This window comes from Xiphophorus couchianus, chromosome 8 (genome assembly GCF_001444195.1).
Source record: "Xiphophorus couchianus chromosome 8, X_couchianus-1.0, whole genome shotgun sequence".
Classification (NCBI taxonomy): Eukaryota; Metazoa; Chordata; class Actinopteri; order Cyprinodontiformes; family Poeciliidae; genus Xiphophorus; species Xiphophorus couchianus.
In genome coordinates, this window is record NC_040235.1 from 20,646,050 (window position 1) to 20,669,516 (window position 23,467).

Sequence of the window (23,467 nt, forward strand, 5' to 3'; positions counted from 1 at the left end):
GGGGATTCAACAGCAGAGACAGAGTTGGTCAGGAAGATGGATGGAGCTAAATACAAGGCGATTCTGGAAGAAAGCTTCTTAAAAGCTGCACAGAGCGTAAAAAGGACACAGATTATCCACCTTTCAGGAGGACAACGACCCCAAACATTCAGTCAGAACTACAGTGGAATGGTCTAGTTAAAGGTACTCATCTCTTCGGTTCGTCCAGTCCAAATTAGACATAAATCCACTGCAGAACCTAATAATTTATGTTCAGAGCTGCTCTTTAATCCAAGTTGGCAAACTGAGTTATTTTGCAAACAAGAATGGACAAAAATTTTTGTCTCTAGTTTTACAAAGCTGGCTGACATACCTGCAGCGGGAATTGCAGCAAATGATTTACTCAGACCGAATGCTCCCTGAACATATTAGATTTTTATTTGTACAACTTTTGAAAATAGGGTTCCTTGTTCCTTTCCATTTCACAACCATAAGCTACTTTTGTAAGATTCTATTGTAAATAATAGCTTTGACTGAATCTGTCAAAGTCTTTACTGGGCTATAACTTACATTTAAAAAGGATGTTTTATACCTTTTGCAAACCTTGTGTTTCTATCCACTTGGCCACCAAAGAGCCTTTAGCTCTGGCTGACATTCTGGTCCATACCCACTTCTCTGCTTCTGTTTCCACCGAGAGTAAGGTTGTTAATACATAATTCACGGTGGAGCTATAAGAACACATTTGTGCATCGATACTACGGCACACATCCATCACTGCACCTTTACTGTCCTTGCTTTCTATCTCAGCTCCATCGAAACCTTCACATTGTTTTTTTTTGTTTTGCTCTTGCCTTTCCACTTAGCACCCAAGTCACATTTTCCCTTACCCTTTGCTGTTCCTTTGCAGAGAGCGTCATGAAATGACAATACTGCATCTCAGGGGAATTGGATCAATTAATACAACCCCACCGTGGTTAATAAAAACCACTTTTACCCCTTTTGTCTCTCTTGTGTAGACTTTATGAGTTTATAGCATCCTGCCATGATTTAAGGTGCTCCAAGTAGTTTTGGATAATTATAAAGGTGAGAATATTTGGCTTTTTAAGCCCTTAGTATTACTACCTCACTTAATTCTGAGGTTTTACACATTAGGACATAATAAAATGTCCCCTGATCTTCACCAGGCCATAAAATTAGGTGACTGCAATCTTGAATGGAGAAATTATACCATGACAATACATATTATTTTATTCTACCTAATAAAATCTGATCTAAAGGGTTTCACCTATTAAGTCTTCTACATCGTTACGGAAAAATATTGACCATTTATTTATATCCCTTTGCTTCAGTTTAGAAAAGTTTGTGGGCATTTGTAAAAACAACAACAAAAAAAGAAATGCTGGAGCTCTTGTAATATCTTAACTGGAGATATTAGTAAGTTGGTGCAACTCATCACTTTTTTTGTCAAGTTTTTGTAGTCAATACCACAGTTTTCTTCCATATATTCAGTGCTGCACAGTGGCGCAGTTGGTAGCACTGTTGCCTTGCAGCAAGAAGGTCCTGGGTTCGATTCCCGGCCGGGATCTTTCTGCATGGAGTTTGCATGTTCTTCCCGTGCATGCGTGGTTCTCTCTGGGTACTCCGGCTTCCTCCCACAGTCCAAAAACATGACTGTTAGGTTAATTGGTCTCTCTCTCTAAATTCTCCCTAGGTGTGAGTGTGTGTGTGCATGGTTGTTTGTCCTGTATGTCTTTGTGTTGCCCTGCGACAGACTGGCGACCTGTCCAGGGTGTACCCCGCCTCTCGCCTGGAATGTAGCTGGAGATTGGCACCAGCAACCCTCCCGACCCCATTAGGGACAAGGGTGAACAGAAAATGGATGGATGGATATTCAGGAATAAGGAACAATTAAGACTGATAACTGTAGGAATTCAGCTAAATCCCAAATCAGGATCATCATCATAAGCGTGGTGGAGCACACATCTCCGTTTCAGCTTAATCTTGAAAAGGAGCTTTTGTTTTTCAACTTTTGATATTCCTTCAAAGGAAATTTCACAAAATGAAGTTACATCTTCTCATTCTTAGGAAAAGATGTTCATCAGAGATCAGATACAGATTTTCCGACACAAAAACTTTGGCTTTTTTTTCCAACACGAATGACAACAAAGCATAAAATGTCATATGTCGTACTTTTGTTTCACCTGTATTTATCTGCTTATCTGAGCTGGAGATTAGACTGTTACATAAAACCTAAGTACTGATGTTAGGAGTAGTTGCTTTGAAGCGTTGCTGTTCTGTCCATGCAAAAACATTGACACCTGCTGGTTTCATTTGAGCAGATTTACTTTTTTTTTACCTAATAATTAGCAGTAAAAAGGAAATATGCTTTTTACAGACTGAAAATGTGTGTTAGTCTTCAAAAGTGAAATCCTGTTTTATAATTTTATCTATTTCAGGGATATTTTGGCCCATGTAAGAGGTGTATAACCTGCGGTGAACCAAAAGCTGCTTTTGCTGAACATTGTCTGTGAGACCAGACAGCTGCAAACTCCCCAAGCTGTGCTGACATCTACAAAGAGGAAGAACAAGTTGGGGGATTAAAGTGCTTGGAGGCTGATGAAGAACATGTACCTGTCAGCAGAGCTGTGGGAGAGCAAACCACACTCAAGATTTCAGCTCAAACTCGTATCAGAATTTAAAACTGGACCCGGAAACACTAATCCAGCATCTGGATTTAGTGTTAAAAAAAACAAAACAATCCCCGATCAAGTAGAGTAAAGCAAGGATTCAATGCAAAGAAGATCCCAACTTTCTTAAGTTCCTCATCTAAGAGTCAAAGTTGTGTTTAACTTTATTAGTTTACATTCTTTCCAATTCACCACAACCACATCTAGATGCTAGTGTCTGTTTGTTTTGGCTCAGCGCTTTACTTGATAAAATAAATAAGACGTAAAATCTGTTTTCTTAGCTGAGGTCTCTTGCGCTCTCAGTAGTTTTTCCTGGTGATGAAACAATAAATCTAAAGCCATACAGTCATGTAAAGAAAGCAGGATAACTCATTAAATATTAAATCCTTTGAAAAGAAATATTCACTTATAAATTTCTAATCTAATCCACTTTTTAAATTTTTATCCAGAAAAGATGAATGAATGCTTTAACAAGCTGGTGGTACCAGAATTGTTTCACGACTTAGAAGGTGATATTGAAAGACTTTGTTTTATTTCTTAGAAGTTGGACTTGGTTCTGGGAATGTTGTAACGAGCTACAATATGGCCTTCAGAGTAACATCATATAAATTGAGGTAGTTTGGCATTTCGTCGACTCCGTCAGAGTTTTTAGCTGACAGTGTGACTCTTTCAGTGATAATGTTGACAAATCTCACTTAAATGTGCAGTTAACTTATTTTAATATATTTTACATAAGTGGCTTTACTTCACATGTATCAAGTTTTTCTTTTTACTCACTATTTTGTCACCACCTTCAGTTCTGTGTCAACTCCGTCATGCACTGTCAACTCCGTCAGATGGACTTTATGTTGTTTTTTGTTTTAATTCATATTTATTTTGTTTCTTGAGAAGCATTTGCTGTAAAACTGAGTAAAAATATCATGAATAGAGTCATTAAAAAAATAATTTTATATTTATTTTTGTCAGATGGTGATGACAAAGTTCTGGGTCAGATCCATTAAAAATGTAACTTTCAAAATAATGTTGCAACTGGGAGCCTGCACCTTAGCATCTTTACATTTCCAAAACATTATTTGTCATATTTGTGTGCATAAGATTGAGGAATAATTTTTAAATAAATTGGGGAAAATTTAAACCCATTTTGTCCCACTTCTCCAGAATCAGTGAATAAATTGTAAAAAATCTTAATACCTCAGAGTTGAGGGGCAGTTTGAATGCACATACTGCCATGCTACCACTGTTTGCAACCTGGTTGGTGTTGCTGTGTCAGACTTAGGGCATGCTGCACAGCACATTTTGATTGTCAGGAGTAAAACAGTTCCTATGCTTGCCCTGCATTTAAAGCTGCTCTTATGTTTCTACATCACTTGAACTTTGCAATCCAGTATCCAGACGTTCACTCTCCGGCAACCTAATGGATGTTGGCCAAAGAAAAATTACTCTGAAAGCCCAGGCCAGAGACAAATGGCTCAGAAACAGACAGGTAAGATGGATATTCATTACTGAACTGCTCTACACTGTAATAGAGTATGGGAGAGGTTACAAATTATGGTTTCTGTCACAGCAGAGTGGACAGTATTCACTGAAATGCTTAATTTGTGTAAACTATAGTTCTGCTCTGACAGTTGTCATTCTAGGCTTCCAGCTGTTTTCCAAATCAAGGCCTCTTTTAATTATACATTATTCATTAGACTCATTAATGAGTCTAAATAATAAGAATGATTATTCAACAAAACAAAACAAATAAACAAAAAAAACAAAACAACTAATGTCACCAAGAAAGCAAATAGTTCACCTATTTTTTCAAAAAGTGAGGAACTGCAGAGGCTACAGCCCCCCCTTGTGGTGGCTGAAGGATACGACTTAACATTGACTGTAGAAAAAGCAGCCAAGTTCATGGTGTCATTCTACATAAGCAGATATGTTAACTGTGGAAGATGACAAAAAAAACACACCTATAATCAGTAACAATTTCTGTTTACAGATAAACTTGCATCTACTCTACAGCACAGCAATCTGCTACAGGAAGTTAGAAGTAACAGTTAATGTATTTGTATATCCATGACAAACATTTGTGATATTTAAAGTGAGAGCTTTAAATATCAGTGCTTCTGAGAAGATAACCTTAAAACTATAAGATTAAAGTTCCCTCATAGGGTTCCTCAAAAAAATGGGAAGGTGGTCAGAAATTAAAGCAATATGACTTTGCAGTTTATTTACTCAGGAGCAAAAAAAGGTCTTTCTTAAATGCATGTTTTAAAAATCCCAAAAGCTCTTTTGTAATCATCAAATTGGCTACATTCAGAAATTGTGAAAACATCCAACACTGGAAGAGTTGTAGCTTAAATGAAACTACAGCTTACACATGTGGGTGCAGTAATTTGGCCTTCCCAAGGTTTGCAGTTTTAACTCACTGAAATCTTTTTTCATATTATTCTTACACCTTAAAGTAATTCTAATAAACCCTAGGGAAATGTCCACACTGCAGTTTTTTAAGAACCAATGCAGCACTGTTAAACCCCTAACTTTTTGCTGTGCACTGCCCTGTCAGCTGGCTAAAAGATGGCTACTTAACCTCCTTTATAACAAAAGAAAAAAAACTTATTTTTGGAAGTATTTTTGGTTAGATATACTTTTGGCACAGGTTTTTGGAGCAAAACCAAAACAACATCAAAAAATGAATACTACGCTATAACAACTTTTAAAAAAATCTAACCCTAATTTTAACTGCATTAATTACCTTAGGTATTACTATTCTGTTTCAAATAAGCAATTCCTATTATGTAGGACACAATTAAAATCTTAATGATCATCATCAACAGCCTCTCAGAATTTGAAGAAGTTCTTTTCATTTAGTAAATCTGTTGACTTTCATCCGGCTGTTTCTCTCTGTCTCTCTCTCTAAAAAAAAGAGCTGCAGTGGCGCCACCAGCAAAAAGCTGGACCTAACCTTGGACTGAACCAGAACCAAACTGTCCATTTTTCAGCCCTAATGCCTGAATTCATTGCAAGCACATGTGTCATCTCTCTCTATTTATTTATGTCTGTGCCTTTTTGCTCTGGCTATATGCACTTAACCCTCCCCCCCCTTCTCTACCTTCAGACAAAAGCATGACATGAATAATTCATATTTTTTCCGTGTACACATAATGTGTGCGCTGTTGGCGGGAAGGGCATATCAGTCAAAGAATTTGTATTGTTCTGAAACTAAAGCGCGAACCTGAAGCATTGTTTAATTAAAAGGCTGGATTAATTGGAGACTTGTAGATTCAGAGTCATCCAAATATCCGCAAAAAGGGAGAATAAATATCACTTTATACATGCAGAAACCTAAAAAGTCTCTTTTGAAAAGCCAGTTTGGAAAAATAAAAATAAAATCGCTTAAACAGTGCAACAAATGCTCCACACACCGGAGCAGGTGTAAAGCTTTGCCTCAACTGCTTTGGGCTGCGTAACACAAGCTGCAGGAATACGACAGAGAGGAACGACAAGACAGAGGAGTACGAGCATTCAACAGATGATCGCGGTCATGCATTCACACAGGTACGAGAGCAGAATTGAGTTGTTCGGTTACCGCTGATTGAAAGTCAACAGTTTGCTAGAGGCGGGGTCCACACTGTTCATGTCCCCATGCGATGCGAGGTCCAGCGGACGAGGCGGCAGCAAACAGACCCCCGGAGTGTTTTAGTTTCTCCCTCTCTCTCTCTATAACTGTCTCTCTCTATCTCTCTCTCCGTCTGAGAGCGCAGGGACATCCACTGCTGCGCAAACTCCCGAGAAAACAGCTGATCGCGCAGGCCGGGCTGGTGGTCTCCGACCGCTCAGTGAGTGAACGCCCACACTGTTCACTCACTGCTTAAGATGATGAAGCGGAACGACTCTGTCAAAGGAGCTGTGTGTTTACTGTGCTATCTCTGCTCCCCTTCCATCCCCCCGCCACACACACACACACCCCTCTCCTCCCCCGTTCTCTCTCTCTCTCTCTCTCACACACACACACACACACACGCACACATACACTAACATGCATGGTGCATTTCTGGTCACCACCGTTTTTTAAAAATTTATTTCCCTTTTCCTGCACTTGGTTAGAGATGGGTTAGCCAGAGGCTCTGCTCTGCAGACCAAAGAGCCTCATTCAGCTTATTCTTCTTGATTTGCTGCTGTTATGTCACCGTCAATTAGGAAGTTGACCTCTGAACCTGGAGCAGGGAGCAGCAGTGAGCCCTTAGACACTGTATGAAAAAAAACAAAACAAAACATGTTTTCACTTTTTTCCAGTCACTATTAATGCTGTGCTGATCGGATGTTTAAGTTTGGCACTGCTTCCTTCACACACGAGGATCCCTACTCGACAAAGTCACTAGAAAACATCCAAAGTCCAGAAAGTTTGAAATGATTTGCATAAGCTGTAACCGTGCAAAGAAAAATTAGTTTTAACGTAAATAACTTTACGTTAAAACTAATTACACTCTGTCAAAATTGATCAAAACTCACTTCCCCACTATATATTTTTTCTTCATTCATTTAAGACGTCTATCTGCCTCATGTGATGTCATCATATCAAATAAGTACAAAGTGGAAATAACTTTTTTCATCTTCAGTGTGCCGAATGTTTTGTGAAATCCTGTGATGGAAATCTATATTTCCTTACCCAGTTGGGTTTTCATCGCCAGTGTACACTTGTCAACAGAATAAAAAAATAAAAAAAACAGCACGGGTTGGTATCTTTAAAAGCCCTTAAGTAGTTTGCAGTCATCCATTTCCAATCGTAAAAGTGAGATGAATCTAGCAGGTTTACTGTTCACTGAATATCGATGCTAATAAGACTGGCTGATGTTGTCCTTCTCACAACGTGTCATGATCATCCCTCTTATGTGCTACCAAGTCTTGCCACAGACGTTCTAAACAACAGACCCAGACCATGATGAAACGATTTACCTCCTTATCGCTCACTCTTAGCCGTCTCATCTTTTAACCTCATAAAGGTATTTTTATAAAAAAATCGAAAAAGGTTCTGCACCACCTTAAGGTGCAATCCAGTTACCATTTATCGCATTTTAGCTCCTATTGCATAATTACTGCAAGCTAGAGCCAAATAAATGCCTAGCTGTGGGCAATAACAGCACATCAGCATTAGCCCATTCTATGAGTTTAATGTGGAGTGTGGAGTGACCCTTATTGTTGTTATATGTATGGAGAAAATTTTGTTGTCCTGTCTGCAACTCCTTCTCCAGGGTTGCCAGTGAACAGCAGTCTTCTTCCCAGATCTTCCTCCGTGCATTTGCTGTTCCCCCTTCACGGAGAATAGGACTTCAAGTTCAAGGAGTATGGATGTTTCTGCAAGGCACTTCATCTGTTTTGTGTGAGTTGGCATCATTAACAGTGACAATAACTGCATCTTCCTTGATTCTCTTCCTTCCTTTCCGTTTTTGCAAGTTTTAAAAATAATAAATAACACCTGACGTATAGAAATCTCTGCTGTTAATGCAAGCTGAACATTCATATTTTATATTTTGAGAGAGTTGGAATTGAAAGTTGAGTCTACAACTTTTCTTTTTTTTTCCCATGAAACATGTAGGAGCCCAGGTTAGCAAAGAGTATTACCTCCACTTTCATTCTGGAGTCAAACCAGTATTTTTCCTTCCGTTATCGCCAATTGAGCTCATTGCTCAATTACATATTGAAATAAAGGCCTTCAATGCAATAAGGTCACTTTGTTGGACATGCAGTAGATTAATACATTGGTTTGTCCAATGCTGGTTATGTGGTCACCAAAATATATTTTTATTATGTTTAGACAGAGTAAAATCAATGCATATAAAAGACTATTTTATCACCAGTTATTGTGAATGAGCTTAAATAAACTTATGTGATATTATTACTAGTAATTATTACTAATATTATTTCTAGATGCTTTGTCTTCTTTCGAAAACACAAAGCATCAGTCAGCAGGAATAATTTTCTTAAAATATTACTTAATCGCATTGCTGTTTGACCAGGCTTTTTTTTTGTTGTTGTTGTTAGGACCGTAAATTTGGCACTGAACTAGATTTCTGTTACTGTAATTGTTTCTATTGCTCAAGCAGGATATGAATAAAATCCTTTTGTAAAAGCATCAGAGTGGAAATGAACCAGAGCAATGTCTTCCAAAATTACTTTCGGGTATAAATTTCTCTCTCTTTTATTTCCCCTGATAGTGTTGCCCTGCTAAATTGGTGCCATGTAATAAGAATAATAAAAAAAGAGAGAGTGTTTCCAAAATGACAAAAAAAAAAAAAAAATTAAACTCTTTAATGTCTACTACAATAAATTGAAATTGGTTTTCATTAGTCGGCGTGTGTAATAACAATGAGAAGAGCATCTGGGAAGCAGAAGACATTTAAAGAAAGCAGAAGGACAGGAGAACCAAAAAAAAAAAAGAAAAACACAGAGTAGATTTTAATCCTTCACTCTACGCCGCCCCTCCTTTTGACACTGATCGCAATCTCAATTACAGCAGCTGAAACCTGAGCTCAGGTAAATCTGACACCCTCGCAATAGTGCAGCCGCAGCCTGCGTTAGCAGCTCAGGCTTTATATATAAACACAACATGAAAGAGTGCAGGAATGCTCAGCGGCGGCTGCACGGCACTCAGCTGCTCATTAATTTCAGATCAGCAGAAACCCCCACCCCCCAACCTCCTGCGGCCCCACCGGCACCCCAGGATAATACCTAAAGCTACAAGCATGCATAACATGTTTCTTTTATTTTTTTTTTCCTCCAAAAATAATCTCATGTTTGAGCTGCAGCTTAAGGCTTGATCAAAAAAACCAAACCAAAACAAAAAAAAACAAGAGCTGTTTCCAAGTGTAACCGGAGTCTTGCATCAGGATAAAGTTACAGGAGTCTAACCTGAGACGCCTCAAAGCTCCCCAGGCTCTAATTAGTGCCCAGAGACAGATTACTACCACACACAAAACGCTCATACATCTTACATAAACCCGACTATGACACACCCGCCCCTGTGCTTTGCATGAGGTCATCTGCTTCATTTAATGGCGAAGTCGGTGGTCAGTCTTTAACAAGGGAAGTGAGAAGACTTCCTCTGCAAACAAGTTGTTAAAGTGGTCCTCCTGCTCTTTGCAGAAAGACTTGGTGTAATGGGCAAATAGCTTGCTTCAGGTAATAAACAAATCCCATTCCATATGCTTATCTGGAAACCTGAGATGATAACCTTTTAAGGCATTCAGTAATTTGTTTTTATTTGTTCATTTTATAGGTTAAACAACCTTTATTAAAAGGCAAACAAAATTGCTGAACAAGTTTGGATTTGCTGTAGGTTTTTTCTAATATAAGAACAGTCAAAATTGGAATGCACATTCAAATATAAGCCCACTAAAAGATTAGTTTAAATGTCTGAAGCCATATAATTTTGTTGCAAGAACTATGGGTCCTGCCATATACCGGACAATATTAGTACCAGTCACACATACAGTACGTTTAGTAGTTAATTTGTAATAGAAAAAACTGGCCCATTTATTATAAGCTAATGGGTCTGCATGCAAGATACAAGCCCTGATGGTGGAAATGCTGGAGTGAAGTACTTCTGTCAGAGATTTTAAATGCAGACAGATATAATCTGATACTCCTTTTGTTGCTGATACTGTACCGATATCAATACTGAATCGGGGCACCACTTATTTATAATGTTGCACCAGTGCACAAAGCATGTTGCCTAAAGGCATGGATGAGAGAGTTTCTTCTGAAGGAACTTGACTGACCTGCATAGAGACCTGACCTCAGCCAAAAAGAACACCTTTGAGATCGGTGAGAGCAATCAGCCTCTCTTGTCCAACATCAGGGTCTGACCTCACATATGCAAATAATCAAACATTCCCATAAACCATGTAAAAGCCTTCCCAGAAGAGCTGAAGCTGATAAGGGTGGAGCTATTATATAACAAACCCTCTGCAGTAGGAATGGGAAGTCACTGAAGTGGAGGTGTATGCATACATATGTTCTTGCATGTACGTATAATTTTGACCCTGTTAAATTTGTATAATCATTTCAAAAAGAACCGTTCAAATCCGCCATTGAATTGCCAAAATACTTGATGTACTTTGTCAACATGGCTGTAATTACCTCTGAACTGTTAAATAGACCCCATGACCCCTTTATTTTTTGTCTGTTGAGGCTTGTCAGTATTGATTAGGAAGCGAACAATAAGCTGTAAATCTTCCACTGCGTGGAGCCTGGCAGAGCTAAAGTATCCCAGGCTCTTTGCTCCCCAAACAAATTAAACTTCAAAGGCGAGGATTTAAACGTAGGTGTAAGCATTACGGGGTGTGGGTTTATGGTCCATGTGTCCGTACCGTGGATGTGAAGCCGTGGATCTCTCAGGTAGGATAACCGTGTTTGTGCAGGGACTCGCAGATCTGGCAGCCAAAGCGCCTGAATCTGCATGAAACGGATCAGGAGCTCTTGATTCAATAGTGCGATAATCCCTCTGAGTTATGGCGCCTTCCTTCTGGACAGCTCCCGCTCTGGCCCTGTGGTTGCCCACATGAAGCCACTGCACCTTTCCCATGCATGCAACCTGCTTGAAACTGGATGGATGACTTAAACTTGCCGATATTAGCTGTTTTGTAGTAGTAAAGCAATCTGATGAGTGAAATAACAAATCTTCCGCACAGTATATTATGCAAAGTAGACCAGAAGCTGCTACAGAGGAACTGTTATCTGCTGCGCGTGTCGTGATGCCACATGCAAATCAAACACACCCGCTGTGACGAGTTTCTTTTGTTGTGAGTCCAACCCGCAGTAGGATAAAAGTCATAATACTAGGCCTCATTTGCATATAGCATTGTTGGACTTAGAATATATGTTGTGATACAACACAAGGAAGCCAACAGAAGCTCACATTAAACCACTGTTTCCCCTTTCAAGCATTCAACAGACATCATTTGCAGTAAGCAGCCACCTGTATTCCCCTCACGTGTTGTCCAAAAGCGTTAACACACACACACCCCTACACCCATACACACACACACACACAGGCGGATGATTTCGATCCAGACCTTGGCCTGTTTGTTTCTGGCGAGTCTCAAATGCCAACGAGTCACCACGTGGCCCCTGTAAAATGTCACTATGTCAGGTTGCCGCAATTGATAATGGCGATCTCATTAAACGTGATCTGCTGAATTAACCTTTTGTCTATAACACTCAGGCAGTCTCTGGGCACCACTCAGTCCTCATTCCCGTAGCTAAACATCCTCGTGTATGTCCACCTGAGCATGAGGCTCGGATGTCAGGCTGCTCCAGTGAGGAAATGTAACAAGTGTAATAATGAGAATCACACTAAGCCTGCTGCCTGCTTATGAATGATACCTGCTACCGAGTCCACCTGTTCTTCAAATGAGCATCCCTGCATCTGGTTAGAGCAGAACACACTCCTCCTGGAGGAAAAGTATCATCTGTGCATCAAGTATGACATTTCTATACTGATAACAACTACGAAGAATTTAAAATGAGAACAACTCGTGTTTTGTTGTTGTTTATTTGTATTTTTTGGTCTCATAATAATTAACAACTCATAATAATGGCTGAGGTAATAAAATCAGTATGTGAATACCTGTTATTAAGTCCTTTGTTTCCTACCTAACTACAGTAACACGTCACCGTTTTCATAGGAACAGCCTGCCCTCTTGTGGCTACAGTGTGTAATCACAGATTATTTGCTTCTGGGAAAGGTAAGAAATTGTTTTGACATAAAGAACGCCACATTGTGTGGGCGGGACACCCCTTTATTATTCCTTAACATTTCTTAGTCATTTTCCACTGGGAATCTTTTACCTATACTCATTTTGTCAACAAGGAAACACCGGCTGCCTGTGCAAACACAGCAAATCAAAGTAGTCACGTTATCAGAATCAATTATCTGAATGATAATTGATCATTTCACCTTACTCTAAAAGCGTGGCGGCATCAAAAGGCAGGTTATGTGTATGTATTTATCCACTTGATGTCACCATAGTCCGTTAATGGTTATTATAAACTTTTATTTAGTTTGTTTTACTTCTGTCTCACTATAGTTTATATCGCAATAGGGAGGTCAAGGGGATAGTTATGGACAATCTCAAAAGTAGGATTACATTTAGAACAGTATTTTAAGTTTTAAACATTTTTACAGAACAAAATTTGTATGGTATAAATGTTACAAGATACATCTTAGACCATATAAACAACTACCCTGTTTCTTTTTTTTTTGTTTGTTTTAAAGCTGTAAAGTAAATGTACTTTCTTTCTACTTTTGTCCATTATTTCAGCATATGTTTCATTTTTTTTTTATTTTGACTTTTAGGTAAGATTTTCTTCAACTGATCTCCTAAAGGTCGAAATCCCCTGCCTGCACAGATGAAATCTTCAGTCTTCTGAAACAGAACGTGTCACTAGTATTTTCTTTTTTTTTTTTTTTCAAGTAGGCATCAGATTTTCAATTTCAACCTCTCAGAGTGCTTTGAGGTATTTTGCCCACTCACAGCACTGAACACCAGACCTCAACACATCACCCTACGTCTCTATGACTGAGATTAAAGGGATCAACATTTATTCTGCACTCTCATTTTTTATTATAATACTATGTTTGCCTTTTCTGGAAACCAACTTTTCTTTTACAAACAGATTTCCATATAGTATACAGTCATGTTAAACAGAGAAGAATAGTGAGTGTATTTTGCTAACATCTTTGGACATACGGACATTTAACATTAATTAATCTCTTTTCATTCCTGAACAATTCAAGTTATTTAAATAAACATCTGTTAGAACAACACATATCTTCAGAAAAGTTGCTAAAAGTTTTTGTAGATACTTACTCCCAGCAGCTGTCGCCATCACTGCTCCCAGCAAATAAATAGGTGTTTACATCCCTCTGAATATTTGCAGTTTTTCTCTTCTCAATATATATATATATTTCTGCAGTTATTTGCACATTTTATTCTCACTTACTGTAAATATTCTGTTGTTTTGTCTAATTCAAATACACAAGAAAATGTCATTTTTAAAAAACATTTTCAATAAATTTTTTATTTATCGTTACCTTTTTCAGTTTCAAATTATTCGAATGACCATTGTGGGCTTTTTGGTCATGAACAGAGAGGGGTACCAACAATTTTGTCCATGTGTGTATAACGTGGCATCATTTTGAACATGGTAACAAGATAATGTCAACACCTATGGGAAAACCATCCTACACTGAGGCCTAACTAGCCCGGCAGTAAACACAGTCTCATTTCACAAGATGTTACTTTAATGTCAAAGCGCCAAATGGTTGTCGTTTTTCAGCGTTACTCATCTTGCAGAGAGGGTGTCCCCTCTCTTGCAGTTGCAACATTAAACCCATTTCGGTTCCTCATTGGATTCCTGAGACCATGTTGCATAAAAGAAGGTGTTACATTTAAATATCTATGAATAGAAGTTCTGAAGACTGTGAAAATGACACACATGAGTGAAAGCAGGTATTTGGACTGTTGCTTAGCTACGCCTAAGTGTTTTGTGCTTTATAAGAGCTTGGACACTAAAATGAATATGTCATTGTACTTCGTAGATTTCTGATGAAGACAGTTATAGCAGAAGCAAAAAACACCCCATTTTTTATAGTAGCTTGAAAATGCATTCATATACTCTTGAACTAAAGCTGCAATGTTATGTCGACATTTTACGTGATAAACAGTGCTTTAAACATTTACAAATAAAAGTTTGAAATGCACTTATATTCAGCCATATTTAATGAATACTTTGCAGAACTACATTTTGGTGCAATTGCAGTTGCAAAGCTCTTCGGGATATGACTATAAACAGTAAAGTATTTATTCATTTTCAGTGGCAAAACATCTCCGGCTAGGCCAGGCTGAGTGACGAGCATCTGCGCGCATCAGTTTTTCATTCTTGCTACAGATTCTTAGTTGGATCCATGTCTGGACTTTGACTGAGCCAATTATGATTTGCATTAAAACATTCATAGCTATGTTTTAACACAAACCATTTCACTGCAACTTTGGCTTTTCAGGGTTGGCTTGCTGGAAGCACAGGTGTGTTTTCCATCTCATCTGTGCAACCCAACATGAATGGGCTCAAGATAGCTTGGAGGAGACTGTCAACAACAACAACAACAAAAAAAGACTGTCACAAAAATGACAAGATAATAATAAGGCTGCGTTCATGTCGACCTGCCAATTACAAGTGTCTTTATGCAACATCTGAGTGTGCATGAAAGAGTTCGTGAGTGAATTATATTATTTAGAATTTGTAGATTTCCATTAACTTGATAATTATGCACCACATTTGTCTATGTTGCATAGCATCTCCCTGTCCCCAAAACACAAACAAAACAAAACCAAAAAAAAAATTTGGTGGAATGTGACAAAATACAAAAATGTTCCAGGGGTATGAATACTTTTGTTATACGCTGTAATCACTACAGACAACATTCCTATATACTTCTGCAAATATCTCCTCAGTGGCTTTCTCTCTTTCATGTTCTTGTTCTGTTGCTTTCCCTCTAGCCAATAAAGGCTTTGCCCAGCCTCCTGTAAAACCACAGGGTAAAAATGCACAACATTAACCCTTTACATGGTCCGTTTCCTTCTCTTGTCCTTCCTGGATCTCTGAATACACGTTTAGCAGTAGGAACAGTAGGGTCGATGTGACTCATTGCTTCCTTTGATCTCCCTGTTCTTGTATCTGAAAGTTCAACTATCACTAACTACCAGACCGAATCACTGCAAAGGTATGGATCATTGTAGGAAAGGAAGTTTTTAGAGCTGTGAGCAAAAGAAAAACCTCCAAATGCATGGAATCCTGGCTTAAGCCTCTCAACACAAACTGGCCGCATCCCAAACAGCATGCAAGTTTAGCTCCACTGGGTTTATTCCAGGCAGCTATACTGGGAAACAGTTCTTTCTGTCCTTCAGGGAAATCCTTGAGCATGGTGCATTTCAATGTGTAACCATGTCCTAGAGTCTTAAATGGAAGCAGATGTTTCCAAGACTAAAACTTTACATAGGGCTATAATCAAGCGAGGGATTTTTTTCCCCTTTCTTTCTCTTTTGCGATTTTTCTTCTTGTAATTTGTGTCCATTTTTCCATCTCAATTAGCTTGCTGAGCTCCATTGTGTGCTGCGTGTTTAGTTATGCAGCCACATATGGGAGCGATTACGGTTCAGTGTTTACCAGAACTCACTGAGGGACGGGCTGTACGGCTCAGCAGAGGAGAACCATCCTAGTTGACTCTGTTTCAGCTTCCCCCAGTCTACCACCTTTTATGGATGTCAGAAAGCAGTAGTGTGAAGAGACGCCATGTGACGGTATTTAGGATACAGTATCAGGCAAATCTTAAAAAAGTGAAAAAGAAGCACAAAGTGCAATAATAATTTTATGGGGATGTGATGAGTTGAAATGTGTGCGGGTACATATCCGTTTCCTGTGCTAAAAACACATTGAAGGATATTTTGAAGAAGTCAAAAAATAAAGTTGCTAGTCTCTTCAAAATCTCTGAGCAAACTGCAAAATCCACTGCTGAAATGCTAGATTCTCATGTAAAGAAGTGAGGCAAACTTTTCTCATTCCCTGTTCTGTATTTTTAAATATATATTGTCATTCAGCAGCACTATTGGTAGGAGTTTATGAACGTCTCACATTCTCTTGTGTTTGACAGCCCTCCTTCCTCAGATGACCCCACAGATTTTCGGACAGATTTACTTCTGAACCCTGACTTGACCGTTCCCATGTCTTACTGGTGAGAATTAGAAAATGGGAACCAATTTCCTACTTTTTCTTTGACTCTTCTACTAAGAATTGGCAAAAGTCATTCTTTCGTTGATTTGGATGTAGGCTGGGACTCGCACCGATGCTGAAACTAAAATCAATCTTTAGCTTCCAAGCAGACAACTGAGAAATTTGTACTGGAACTGACTGATATTTACTACCCTTGACAAAATTTCTAGTACCTTCTGAGGAAAAGCATTCCCAAATAATGATGCAGCCACCCGCAATCACTGTATGAATGATGTAATGAGCTGAACTGTTTCTGTTTCTGTATTTAACATACAGTTTGAAATCATTGTCTAAAGTTGACATTCATAGTTTCTTTGGACGACAACTCATCCTCTGATGCTTTCAATGCCTCTGCAAACTATGACTTTATCTAAATGATGTAAATAAGCAAATGCAAATGTGCCAAGTCAAAGAAGACATTAACGCAATTTAAATACAGTGTAGCAAAGTAATAGTTTGGGTATGTACACACAAAAATGCACAAACCTAATGTTTTAACAGGGGTTGGGCTAGACGTTTTATATCCACTGTAGCTGTCACGTTTTAACGTGTCTATGATTTTCTTTTACTATCCACTCCCCCAGTTCCACTTATCTAAGATGAACTTGTGAAAATAATAGGTCAAATAGAAAAGCCTGGAAATTCCTCTCCACGGCAACCACCTACAGTAAAGAAACCCATTTTGTTCCCAGGGCGGAAGGATAGTCCCTTTACTGATCTCAAGGTCTTTTCCCAGTCAAACATGCAGAAAAAAAAACCACACTCCACATTTAAACACTCATTTTAATAAGATGCCAGCACCATCCTGTACAACTACGGGGTGCAAGCATCAGTCTGTCTATTAATTTGTCTGTATCAACAAAGCAAAAGCTGTTTCCGTATTTGCAAGGAGGAAGAGCTGGTTTGCTGTGATGGCTGGACTTTGCTAGAGCTGCTGCTCGTCACTGATCCCGTTTGTCGTGTTCATTGGCAGGACATCTAGCAAAGTCCTGGAAATGAACGTGGCTGGTGAGAGAACTTCATCTATCTATGCCATTATTGCTTTCTGTCTGATGATATGCTTCTATTAGGGTCTTCAAGCTTCAGTGTAAGTGACTAGAGTTTTGTTAATATAAAAACATTGACTGGTGAAACAGTAAACCAATGAATTGGAATAATTATCACGGTGCTGTTAATTTAATCAACTGTGTTTTTTGTATATAAAAAAAGACCTGTTGCATACAAAGACTACACAAACAGAAACTTTAAAAAGGGAATCAGTCTTGTTTAGTGAAAATTGCCACATAAATAAACTGTCCACATACTGAAATGAAATGCAGGCTGGATCGGCTTGAATTAGTTTGGTTTGTTAGGAGTAGTACTGCCAGAAAGAACAACCTAACATAACTGTACAGTGAGATTATTTTGGCCTTTTAGATGGACTTTCACTGCCGTTGATGACCAAACCTTGACTCGTTTTCAGTTACACAATCAAAAGAACTGGCAGCGTTCCCAGCTCTGGCTGTCAAGCAAGTTCACCCTCAGAGCAAATTGCAATATGCTAAACGAAACGTACAGCAGGCTCCTGCTACTGCTGATATAGAAGTGCATGGCTTTACAATCAGAAGGAAACTGCACACGTTCAACATTCATGCAAGATGTGCAAGGAGGAAACTTTTGGTCTTAAAGAAAAGCTTGAAGATGCCATGAGTGATGGGAGTTGGAAAGCAGACTAAGTCGAAAACTTGGCGTTCAACACACAAATCGACAATATCCAAAAACAGAGAGTAAACAAAGGCTCACAGAAATGGAGATCAGAACACCGCATATACTGGGGAGGATGATTACTGAGACAAAACCCAGGTGGGAGTTAATTAAGAGAATAGAAAACAGCGGGGTGAAAGCATGGAGATCAGGAAAAACACCAAGCGAGGTTAAAGAGCGAATAGCTGAGCAGAACACACACAACCACAAAAGTGGAAAAGAATAAAAAAAAAACACAAGACAACCCAACATGAGAATGACTCAATACCACAACAAAAACTTGACTGAAAACTCAGGCAGTAAAATCAATAGAACATATTGCACAATGGAAGACAAATAACAACAATAAAACTGTATCTAAGGTCTGAAGACAGGAGCAGTGAAGAAGGACCACAACTCAAATCAGATCTGGCTACTGTTCCACGTCTTCCCATTTTTGCTGATATATTTTGTTTAATGGCTGAAATGAAGTTATATTTGGTTTTCATGTGTAATAAAATCACAATATTTTCAAGGATAATTAAAAAAAAGAGGATTGGACAATAGAGATCATCAAAATGTGCAAAGTGTTGCAGAGGGGTGAAATGATAAAAGTTGCACATGTGCAGCTTTTTCTATGTACACTTTGCTCTGTGTGTAATACTTCAAATTTACCAGAGAGAACATGGAAATCTTTCAGCTAATCTTCCACGACATTTAGAGTCACAGATATATGGATGGTGTACAGGGTGCTGCTTTGTGATTCACCATTTTAATGTATAAAACTTTGTAGATACACAATTTTTTGTCTGTTTCAGAGGAAAAGGGAATTTCCTCATTTAACTGTATGTAACATTTTCTCCACAAGCTCACAAATGTAACTTCCAGGGTGTTTGGTGCTGTGTAACTCCTCCTTAATTAAGTGTGAAATGTGTGACTACCAGCTAATAAAATAGCTTTGACTAAATAATAAGTACGTTTGTCTGCACATTTCCTGAAGTGATGTGTGAAAAGTACTTTATTGGACTCAATATTCACCTGGGATTATCAATTATTTACGAATCCATTAACAATCCATAATTTTGAGGCAGAAAATCCCCTGGTCTCTAGATGTCAGACAGAAATAATAATAAAAAATAAACTGTAACAGATGTTAATGAGCTCACTGACAAAGAATGGCATTAAGTTGTTTACTTATGATTCCAATTGTTACAATAACTTAGTGACGAAACTTTTTCAAGGACCAGAATCTCAGCAGCTGAAGTGTAAACAAGCTTTGCAAAAGCATTCAAACCTCTCTACGTTTCTCACATTTAATCAATTTCCAACCACAAAACTTCAGTGTATTATAATGCATTACATTGCATGCAACAGACCAAAAAGGTGTAAAAAAAAAAAAAAAAAAAAAGTGAGAAGTGCAGGGGTTCAAGATTATCCTAAAATAAAATCCCAAACAAGAAGAAAAAAAAGAAGTGTGGAATGCATTTTTTTTCCCAACTAAATAAAATAAAAAACAATCAGTTCCCCTCAGAGTTCATTTGTTTGTAATCCCAGTATGACAACAGCTGCTCTCTGAAGGCTTGAGTGGTTTGTTGGAGAACGACCAAGGAAGACAGTTCAGAAAGACACATCCAGAATTGAGTTGTGGAGACATTTAAAGCAGAGTGACGTTATAAAACTATTTGGGCTCTGTCAATATGTCATTGCATAGAATTCAATCCATCATCTAATTAAAAAAAAGGTCCTGTTTTGAAAGCAGCCTGCACTCAAAGGTCACCTCCCCAGCATGACCTTAAACACAGACGATAAGCAGCACTACTAAAGAAACGGCTTAGATCACTTAGTTGCTTAATAAAGTGTTTTTTAAATGAATTTCATTGACTTGATTTGAATCAAAACCGTGAACCCTAATTCTGATCTCCTTTTCTAGCTTTCATTGTTTGTTTTTTTTTAAACATGCATGTGGTCACATCTCAGTTTCGAGTTCAAACAAAGCACATGAATGCAGTGCCACACACTTCATCTACATCTGGAATCGGTACAAGCCAGAGCGAAATCCCTGGCAGCCGTAATCAGAGAGCATCTGAGTTTGGCAGCAGGGAACAATAATGAAGGCTCTGACAGCGTTTCAAAGCAAACAAACCAGAATCAGCTCGAAAAAGAGACACTGGGAAAGAATCGAGACCGCTCTGTTGCGGCAGGTGAAGTTGCTCTGTCATGAATGATTGAAGGCATATGTTCAACATTTAGCACGTTGGTAGACAGGTTCAGGTTATTAATAAGAGGCAGACGTTTCCAAGCAGCAACATGGATGCGGTCTGTCAGAATCCTTGCCGCTAACTTTGTGGTGGAACTCCTTATCTTATATTTGTCAGGTCTGAGTCCATAGCAACATGCTCTGACTGCACATTGTTAGCTTAATGATGGATTTGCTTTTCCTCACCCCTGCTCTAGTTCAGCTGCTCTCTGCCAGCACATGCCTTTCCCTTAAATGAACCACAAATACTTGAAGAAAAGATTGATGAGAGCCCAAAAGATTGCAAACAATGGAGTTAGTTTCCCCTCTCACCCACCCACATCTGAATCTGCTGATGTTGCAGCCGTGGTTCTTTGGAAGCATTCTGGTTTTTGATTACAGGCATTAACACAGAACATCTTTCCCCCGTGTTCAGGGACTGCGTTATACGTGAACAGTTATAATATTACCTGTGGTCGTCTCTTAAGAGTTGTACCGCTTCCGTCAGCTCAAAGTCAGAGTCGAGTCAGTCTCCACTTTGCTCGTTGACGCATCACCGTGTTGTCTAAGCTCATAAATTCAAGATCAGCCAAGAGTTCAATCACAGGCAGACTCTACAAACAGAGAGGCTGCAACTGTTTTAGAAAATAATTCAAAGAGACTCTGACTAAGTTAGGAGTTGCTGTTCCTGGAGGATGTCCAGTCTCTCCCTCTGTCAAGCTTAAAATCAGAGAGCAGAGAATTTACTTTGTGTGTGTTTGCCTTTGCAGAAAGCTTAGTATATTTATGAAAGGAGAAGATTTGCTCTACTGTAACAAATGACTCCCTGATGCTTTTGACTCATACATTTCCAGGCCTTTGGTTTTCTTTCTTTTCGATAAATAATTATTTTACACCACAAACAACACTTCTTACATCTTAGATGGAGAGCTTGAAACATTCTGGAGATCAGCATGTATAGTCATTTTTAATAAATTAGAATGTACATTTCAAGGAAGTCAGTACGTCAGACTAAAATTACATTTTAAAACCAGCAACAACTTTTTAATAAGACCAGATTTCTGAATAAAAATGAATTGACAAATGTTAAATGCAGGTTTCCCTCAGTGTATTATAAACCTGGCGGGCCACCAGGCTTTACTTGTGCTCCCACCAGGCTTGGCATTGTTAATTTATCTTAGTTTTATTTTTTACATTTTTTTTAGTTATTCCCTTTTTAAAGACTTTATAGTTGGTGTTTAGGCATTAACCTTCCAGTCTTCCAACAATGTAGAATTATCAAGTGATATTTTTTAATTTCCTGTTAACTTTAAACATTTTTTAACTGAAAAACATGGCGGGCGTCTGGATGACGGCCCTACCACCCCGAGCACCGGGCTTAGCAAGCTTTCTGAGGGAAACCCTGAAACGACATGCTTTCATTAACTGTAGGTGAAAAATCATCATAATGAACAAAAATAAAGACTTCAAAACATCAGCCTGTGTGTAATTAATCTATATAATGTGTTTCATTTATTGAATTGAGCTACTGAAATAAATTTACTTTTCAATAGTGTTCTAATTTCTTGAATGTGACTGCACATGCAGTTCACTGGCCTAGTAGGAGCTCACTATGTTACAATGTGAAAACATGGTGGGGGTGGCATCATGCTGTGGTGATGGTTTTATTCTTTAGCAGAGATGGAGAAGCTAATCCGAGTTAAAATGAAGATGGAGGTCAATGGAGAAAAGAAGCTATTAGAGGCTGAAAAAGTTTAAACTATGATAGGTTAAGATTGCAGCAGGCTTGCAGGGGTAGATGCATTCAGTGGTGTTTCTACAAGGTATTATACTTACATATATAAACTTGTATTAAAAAAATACTTTAAAAATTATCTGTAGAATTACTGTGATTTGATTGGAGCCTTTTGTCAGATAGACACACCTTAGAAGAACATCTGCACACAGAAACATCCCCATAAGATGAACAAACGTTCAACCGATAAATCTGGCACTAAAGAGGAAAATGACCCAATAATTACTTCCAGCCGAGGTCCATCCAAGTTTCTTTTGCTTCCACCTGCAACTCTGCAGCTACCTGCTGTCAGGCGGGATATCTGCCAACTGGCAGTGTGCTGACGGTGTTGGATAAGGCTTAGTCATGATGAAACAGTGTCCAAAGCACCAGTTGTGAAAAATAATAATAATTGGATGTGACGTGTTTATATCAGAACAAGACAATCCCAGGGGATTAGCACAGAATGTCAAGTCTGAACCCTGCCGGTGGAAATTTGTGGATTTCACATGCATAGTGGTTTGATCCAAAAGGAAATTAATTCATTTCTTTTTTTCTTTTTACTGTTTTGAAAAAATTATGCATCATTTGTCAGTCACTCCATGGGCAAAATGCTCAATATTTCTCCAGGAGTAAAGGCTTTCCCTCCTTAAGACACTTAAGGAGGAATATATATATATATATGGTTTTTTCTATTCTATGAACCAAACATCTAATCAGAAATTGGGAGACTAACAACCTAATAATGTAACTCATTAATCAAGCTGCCAGAAGGTGTCTTTCCCTCTGGGACTGTAAGAGTGGCCTGGAGGAGGAAAAGAGGTTAGATCAGTGTCTAGATAAAGATTCCTCCTGACATAATTCCACAGGCCAGCATCTGGAAACACTTTTGCCGGTTGGCGTGTGCAAGCGTATGTTACTAACATTCTGCGAGGCTCCTCGTGAAGGATCCTCTGTGTGCATGGTGATGGACTACTGCTCACAGCCCGTCCTTCTCAGCAGCAGCCATTTACTTGAGAGTCTTTCACAAGCCTCTCGGTGCAGCGGAGAATCTATTCTCTCCACCCCGTTCAGTCGCTCCTCGCAGCCAGCTTTGATTGATCGTCTGTTAAAACGCCTGTGCCTGAGAGACGGGCGGCCCAGAAAGCGTTTCCAAGTGACTCCATAACAAAAATGGAATGAGCTCTTTCACCGCACAAGCCCGATCAGGAGAATCGAAAGGGATGCGTAAGTTAAAACGCCTGGCACTGATCT

General features: G+C 38.7%; 1 protein-coding gene across 6 annotated transcripts in view; it reads right to left on the minus strand.

The window, feature by feature from the left end:
* Positions 1-23,467, minus strand: part of garnl3 (GTPase activating Rap/RanGAP domain like 3) — a 78,438-nt gene that overhangs the window by 50,262 nt on the left and 4,709 nt on the right. Inside the window, exon 1 of one of the 6 annotated variants that reach the window (XM_028024772.1) lies at positions 6,241-6,540. The exons of the other annotated variants lie outside the window; for them this stretch is intronic. Coding sequence (XP_027880573.1) covers positions 6,241-6,290 — 50 coding nt within the window. The 5' untranslated portion in view covers positions 6,291-6,540. Of the gene's footprint in view, positions 1-6,240; positions 6,541-23,467 lie in introns of those variants that run through there. 6 annotated transcript variants of the gene reach the window in all.